Source organism: Oratosquilla oratoria, chromosome 3 (assembly GCF_046742065.1).
Source record: "Oratosquilla oratoria isolate Oo_2021 chromosome 3, ASM4674206v1, whole genome shotgun sequence".
NCBI lineage: Eukaryota > Metazoa > Arthropoda > Malacostraca > Stomatopoda > Squillidae > Oratosquilla > Oratosquilla oratoria.
In genome coordinates this window covers 54,061,491-54,068,875 of record NC_134779.1, presented here as the reverse complement: position 1 = coordinate 54,068,875, position 7,385 = coordinate 54,061,491, and the positions used below count along the sequence as shown (strand labels likewise).

Genomic DNA, 7,385 nt, shown 5'->3' with positions numbered 1-7,385 from the left:
GAGGAGGACGAAGAAGAACTCGAGGACGAGATTATGTGGGGTCCAAGTTGTTCCCCCATGATGGCCTGGGCCCGCAAGTATCAGGACCTGCACCTCATGTGCGAAGCCTGGGTCCCCTCGGGGTCCTCCTTCACCTGGTACAAGGACGACGTCCAACAGACTGAGCTCGAGAATGTAAGTGTCCACGAGCCTGGTTCCTGGAGAGCGCCGTTCTGCCCAGGAGGCGAGATGCGTTTTCTTTCACGCGTGATTGTATCTGCTGCATGGATTGAGGCATTCTGACAGGTTGATGTGGATGCGGAAAGGAGGACGTAGGAGTCTTAGTCTAAGCTTATTCCCGGCTATTTTCGAAGGAGACACTGTGTAACTAGTCAGGAGTTACGAATTAACTGTTTTTCTGCGTTTCATCTTCCCACCCGTGTGTGTGTGTGTGTGTGTGTGTGTGTGTGTGTGTGTGTGTGTGTGTGTGTGTGTGTGTATTATATCACAAAGACAAATTCTCTTCATAAATTCTCTCTTCTCTTTCTCTCTCTCTCTCTCTCTCTCTCTCTCACTCTCTCTCTCTCTCTCTCTCTCTCTCTCTCTCTCTCTCTCTCTCTCTCTCTTTCTTTCTCCCCCCTCTCCCTCTCTCTCTATCTATCTATCTATTTCTCTCTCTATCTATCTATCTATCTATCTATTTCTCTCTCTCTCTCTCTCTCTCTCTCTCTCTCTCTCTCTCTCTCTCTCTCTCTCTCTCTCTCTCTCCGTAGGTGGATCTGTAATTGAGAAGAGTTTCACCCGGTGGGGGTGGGGGGGTGGAAGGGGTTTAGAACAGATGAGTTTACTAATCTTTGCCCTCTCTTTTGTCTTTCATGGCGCAACCTGGACCCATAGTACATCGACAACACCTCGCAACTCGACTTGGACGGCTACGAGCAGGTCTTCTCCTTCCTCTTCCTCGACTGCACCCAGGAAGCCCATGAGGTGAGGAGGTTCCTCCTCCATCCTCCTTCCTCCTCCTTCCTCCTTCTTCCTCCTTTCATTTTCCCGTCCTCCCTCCTTCCTCCTCCTCCATCCTCCTTCCTCCTCCTTCCTCCTTCTTCCTCCTTTCATTTTCCCGTCCTCCCTCCTTCCTCCTCCTCCATCCTCCTTCCTCACACCTCCTTCCTCCTTCCTCCTTCTTCCTCCTTTCATTTTCCCGTCCTCCCTCCTTCCTCCTCCTCCATCCTCTTTCCTCCCTCCTCCTACATCCTCCCTCCTCCTTATTCCTCCTTTCATTTCCCCGTCCTACCTCCTTCCTCCTCCTCCATCCTCCTTCCTCTTTCCTCCTTCCTCCTCTTTCCTCCTTCTTCCTCCTTTCATTTTCCCTTCCTCCCTCCTTCCTCCTCCTCCTTCCTCCTTCCTCCTTCTTCCTCCTTTCATTTTCCCGTCCTCCCTCCTTCCTCCTCCTCCATCCTCTTTCCTCCCTCCTCCTACATCCTCCCTCCTTCCTCCTCCTCCATTCTCCTTCCTCTCTCCTCCTCTTCCATCCTCCTTCCTTCCTCCTCCTCCATTCTCCTTCCTCTCTCCTCGTCCTCCATTCTCCCTCCTTCCTCCTCCTTTATTCTCCCTCCTCTCTCCTCGTCTTCCATCCTCCCTCCTTCCTCCCTCCTCCTCTTCCATCCTCCCTCCTTCCCCTCCCTCCTCCTCTTCCATCATCCCTCCTTCCTCCCCTCCCATCCTCCTTCCTGTCTCTTCCCTTCTTCCTCCTCCTCCTCCTCCATCTCCTCCCTCCTTTCTCCTCTCCTATCTTCCCTCCTCTCTCCTCCCTCCTTCCTCTTCTCTCCTCCCTCCTCCCTCCTCTCTCCTCCTTCCACTTTCCTCCCTCCTTTCTACTCTTCTTTCTCCTCCTCCTCCCTCCTTCTTTCTTCCTTCTTCTCCCATCTCGTCTAACCGTCGTCTGCCTATTATTTCCTCTCCTGTTTCCTTTTGTCAGTTTTCCTCTTTTTGTCTGACATTTCCTCTCTCCGTTGTCCTCCTTTTTCTTTTCTTCTTATTTGTTGTCCTTCTTTGACTTTTATTTTGTCCCTTCGTTGTCCTCCTTATTGTCCTCTTTTCCACTGATTCTTGATGCAGCGGAGTATTAGAAAGTACTTCTCGTATTATGAACTTTTCTAGTTTTATTAAGATATCGTTCCAGGTATTGGAGAGTTCTGAATTCTGGAGATTCTCGTTAGGTACAATTTACTTCCTGTAGATGAATATAGTTAAGGGGAAACTGCCTGTCTTTCCTCCACAGGGTCTCTACCGATTGGTGATCACCACGCCCACTGGCTTACAGAAGGAGAGAACCTTCAACCTCCGCCTTCGTGGTAAGTGGCACCTTCCCCCCCCCCCCCAAAAAAAAAAAAAAAAAAAAAAGAGGCGAGACTTCGTCACCATACGATTCTGTTTTGTTGAGGTAGGAGGGGAGGGAAGAGAAGGAGGAAGTGTCTTCCTCAACCCCCCTACTCCCCCAGTCCCTACAGGAGGATTAGGAGGAACTGAAGGAGTTGTTACACTAGACTTCCCACGGGCTTCTTCATCACCGCCGACCGTTGAGAATTCGTTAGAGTAAAAAACGACTTCGGTTACAAAAATGAAGGGAAAATGGGTTTTTGATCTCTCTCTCTCTCTCTCTCTCTCTCACACACACACACACACAAACACACACACACACACACACACACACACACACACACACACACACACACACACACACACACACACACACACACACACACACACACACACACACACACACACACAGAAAATTAGAGAACAGGAGACGAAACCCAACGATCATTGACCCTTTCCTGTATGCTACTATTAGGTAAACACACACACATACACGGTGTTCTATACAGCATTACAAAAAAGTGCCTCACAGCGTGTCACGTTCTCTTGGGCAGAAAGGACCTCCAACATCGGAAACGGATGCCGGTGGAGTAACAGCCGGTTGGCACCGGCCCGGATCACGGACTTCTCCCGAACTGTCATCGCGGTCCGGGGCAAGGCGGCCATGGTCAGGTGCCACATCGACAGACGCGGCAGTATCCCCAAGTGGCGCTTCAACAAGACCCCCGTCTTCAACAGTACCAAGCATGAGGTGAGTTCACAGGCTCAGGCTCTCTCTCTCTCTCTCTCTCTCTCTCTCTCTCTCTCTCTCTCTCTCTCTCTCTCTCTCTCTCTCTCTCTCTCTCTCTCTCTCTCTCTTTCGTTTGTGTTTGTGTGAACGGATGCGGAGAATGTCCCTTTGAGACGCGTCATCCATTCATTCACTCACAATCTTCTTCCACACATTCCTGTGGTACTACTTCTAGTGATAATAATAATTATCATAATAATAATGATGATGATGATGATGATGATGATTGTGGTAATGATAACAGAGCTTCCCTCCACGTTGTGCTGATAATGTACGAGTCGTTGACCCTTGTTAATTGATCGGCACAACCCGCACAGATACATCTCTCAGGGGACCTGATCATCCATGACGTCACGCCCGCCGACGCCGGCAAGTACAGTTGCCGGGCGAGGAGCAGGGGCCACGGAATCTCAGATCGCATCACTGCCTTCCTCTACCTGGTAGTACCGTGTAACGTCTCGTCTTTATTCGATAGTGCGCCCCCCTTTGCCCCTTGCGGGGTGTTTATGGTTTAGACAGTCAGTATTTTAAGGGGGCTTCAGTGACACCCCTACAGACCAGAGTCACATAATTTATCATTGTAGAAGGAATATATACGTCTTTCGTGATAATTAACTGCACGCTTCTACAAATACTATTCAACAAAGCTATAATATATATATATATATATATATATATATATATATATATATATATTATATATATATATATATATATATACATATACATATATATATACATATACACACATACATACATATACCAAGATTTTTTCTCCCCTGCAAGGGAGGGTAGCCAAAGTCAAAAGGTATAGCTCCTCCTGGATGACGGGTCATCCCTGCATCTCGTCCATCGCCCTGGGTCAGAAACAATGCAGCAAGACACAGCACATCCACAGCAAGGCCGCTTCATTTGATATGCGACCCCCCCTCTCCGTCCCTTTGTGCAGTATTACTGAAGACGGGGAGAAATCCCTTCGGGTTACGTCAGAATATTATTCACACAAAACCACTCCCTAATCTCCCAACCACTCCCTTCCATTTATCATAGTATCATCCATACACTACCATTCTCCACTCACACCAATTTTCTGCCTTCTCCCTTCCTTGCTCAACAGACATTCCCCTCTTGCTCAACGCACCTTTTACCCCATCTATCCATCTCATCCTCAGTCGTCACCTCATGTTCACTCCTCCCACCTCTGCCTTCCACACTTCTTTTACTAATCTTTCTTCACTCATTCTTTCCATGTGTCCAAACCATCCCAATACTCTTTCATCAACCCTATCTCCCACCTCCTTTTCCACCCCCGCTCTCCTCCTCACCTCCTCGTTTCTCACTCTATCCAGCCTAGTAACCCCTACCATACTTCTCAGACATTTCATCTCAAACACATTTAAACTCTTTCTCTCCTTTCGATGTATTAATATACATATATGTGTTTATATATATATATATATATATATATATATATATATGTATATATTTATATATATATATACATATATATATATAGATAGATAGATAGATAGATATAGATATACACTCGTATATATAAGCAGTGTCACTTGTTAAGACTGTCTTTATCTTTCTTTTTTCAGGACTGAACCCAAGCATTCATCCGTCCATAGATGCAGCTGCAGAAAAGAATAAAAAAAAATCGCTAGACAGCTGTAAGATTTCTCCTATATAATATATTTTCTAAGTGCAGATTTCTTTCTATTGCCGCTACAGTACCTCTGCGACTGTGTCCCCCACTCAGTATACGTATATATATATATACATACACACACATACGTACACACACATTGTGTTCTTCCCTACTGCCTGACCTTGATCTGTTAGTTCAGATTCCTGCATTTGCAAGTACTGTACTGCTTGATATGTTTCTGGGAGACACGGGAGACGTATGTCATTAGGTCGTAGATTTGAAATGCGGGTTAAGTCATTTACGGGTCTTATACATACCGTAACTATTCGACAATAAAAGACACACTGAGGAAGAAGACATGAGCCACTGTAGTACCCAGGAGTGGAAGCAAAGTCATGGATTCCTCTGGCGTAGAGTAGGTCTTGGGGGGGGGGGGGGTTCCTTTTTAACATCACTAGCTGGTGGAGCTAGAAGACCTCTCTCCTTTGGTACACTGGATTCCAAAGTCCGCCGACAGTCCGTATCGCCCCATAAATGGCGTCGTTTTTTTTTTTTTTTTTATGATTCTGATTTCTTAGGTATGTTGCAAGACAATACCTATATATCTTTATTCTTACCCTTGAGTTATGAATTATTCAGTCTCTACTTAATGACACAATAGGCATCCGTTGGAGCCTACCATCATGTATCACTTTGTACTATAAGCACACAAGTATGCATGCACAAGTATAGACTGAATAATTCATAAATCAAGGGTAAGTATAAAAACATATAGGTGTTGTCTTGCAACAGGTATATTTACAACACTCTAACATATTTACAGCACAGTCAGATACAGTAATTACGACGCCATCTATGAACAGGCAAAGACAACAAAGCAAGTTGTCGTCGAACTTTGGAACTCGGAAGAAGAGTTCGGATGAAGTCCCTCAATGGTTCCCCTTGTGCGCAAATACATCTATGCAGGAGACCAGCTATGATCCACGGAACGAATTGGTGTGTACAGGTGCATTTAGGTACGGAATAGAATGAAACGTGGCCAAAATGAATTGGAATGGAATGATCTAATATACGAAATTAACTTATAAAACCAATTTTCTGCATTTGAACGACACAAAAACGCTGCTTAATGGCGGCACACAAATGCCAACATGCTACTTTCTTCTGTTACTTCGTTTAAGTAGAAACAACTTCGACTACAATATTTCTAGACCTCTGAACGATGTGTTAAACTTTCGTTTTCTTGGTTTTAGCTCGTCTTGGTTCGTCCTTCAGCTTCTTACTCTATGACCCGAGTAAATTGACATTTGCAAATTTGAAAAACGAAATATAGTAACTGAAGTCGTTTCTACTCAGACAAAGTAGCAAAAGCAAATAGCATGCTAGCGAGAAATAACAAGTGTGCCGTCACCTTAAATTTGTGACAGAATACACTTCATACGAAAGGCAGACTGAAGAACTCCTTGGGACGGTGCGTTGCGGTTGTCACATTTGCTAGGACAACAGAAAGAACTTTAGAACCTAGAAATCTTAGGAGCCAACTAGTGTCTCGTCGTGGCTCAGTGGTAGCACACGCAGCTGTCAGCTATATAGGGAGGTCGAACACACCAGTTCGAATCCTGGCCATGGCGCAGAAGGGTGGCATCCACTGTGGGTAAAGATTTCCAATCGCCAAAATCAGGTTCTTCCGTAATGCATCGTCCTCTTGTTCCCCAAAATGAGAGTCTGACGTGGAATCGAATCATCTTAGTAATCTATTCAGCGAGGTGAGTGGCGTATTGTTGTCAGCTGAAAATTCGTTTTTCCCCCAACTGTTCAACAGAGATGGTAGATGTAGGATGTAGTAGATCTATGGTAGAGGTAGTTAACAGGGGATCTTTGTCCTCTGGGAAGGTATTTTTTAAGTACGATTCAATAATATTTACTTTTATTTCGCGCCATTAGTGAGATTTCGTTGCACGGCACAGCCAGTTTCAAAAGTTCGTCGACAGTCTTGTGTGTTGAACCTTCCACCAGCAGCTGTCGCCTTTATCCCTTTATGTTGCAAAAATATGTCTTAAGATTGGCATTGCATTCAGGTATTGCAAAAATTCAAACCAAAATATTCATTGTTGACATTTGTGTCATGTGTCGCAAAAATGCGTCTTGCGATTGGTGTTGAATTCAAGTATTGTATAAGAAAAGAAAAAAAATTGTATTGACATATTGACATTTAAAGGAACTGTAGGGTTCCTCAAGATGGGAGTGCGATTCTTTTTAGATTCTTCTTCTTATTCTTATTCTTCTTCTCTTTCTTCTTTTTCTTTTTTCTTCTTTTTCTTATTATTTTTCTTCTTCTTATTATTCTTTTTCTTTTTTTCTTCTTTTTCTTCTTCTTTTTCTTCTTCTTCTACTTCTTCTTTTTCTTCTTCTTCTACTTCTTCTTCTTCTTCTTTGTTGTAGTGACATGGGTGCTTATCGAATTATCTTGGACAAGGGCCGTTAAGTCATAGATCAAGTGTTTTCATGAATGCGTCACAACAGTTTCTGAGTGCCAAAACTATTTCAAGTCATCAAAGAGAACTAGAAACTTGGGTAATCCTAGAA

General features: G+C 44.5%; 1 protein-coding gene across 1 annotated transcript in view; it reads left to right on the top strand.

Annotated features, from left to right (window-relative positions):
- The window catches only part of LOC143022733 (uncharacterized), a 15,657-nt gene extending 8,616 nt beyond the window's left edge, over window positions 1-7,041 (top strand). The window contains exons 4-9 of the mRNA XM_076181081.1: window positions 1-174; window positions 877-966; window positions 2,261-2,333; window positions 2,913-3,109; window positions 3,466-3,588; window positions 4,750-7,041. The exon at window positions 1-174 is cut by the window's left edge and continues 32 nt beyond it. Of these exons, the coding sequence (XP_076037196.1) occupies window positions 1-174; window positions 877-966; window positions 2,261-2,333; window positions 2,913-3,109; window positions 3,466-3,588; window positions 4,750-4,755 (663 nt within the window). The 3' untranslated portion in view covers window positions 4,756-7,041. The remainder of the gene's footprint in view (window positions 175-876; window positions 967-2,260; window positions 2,334-2,912; window positions 3,110-3,465; window positions 3,589-4,749) is intronic.
- Window positions 7,042-7,385: the final 344 nt, after the last annotated feature.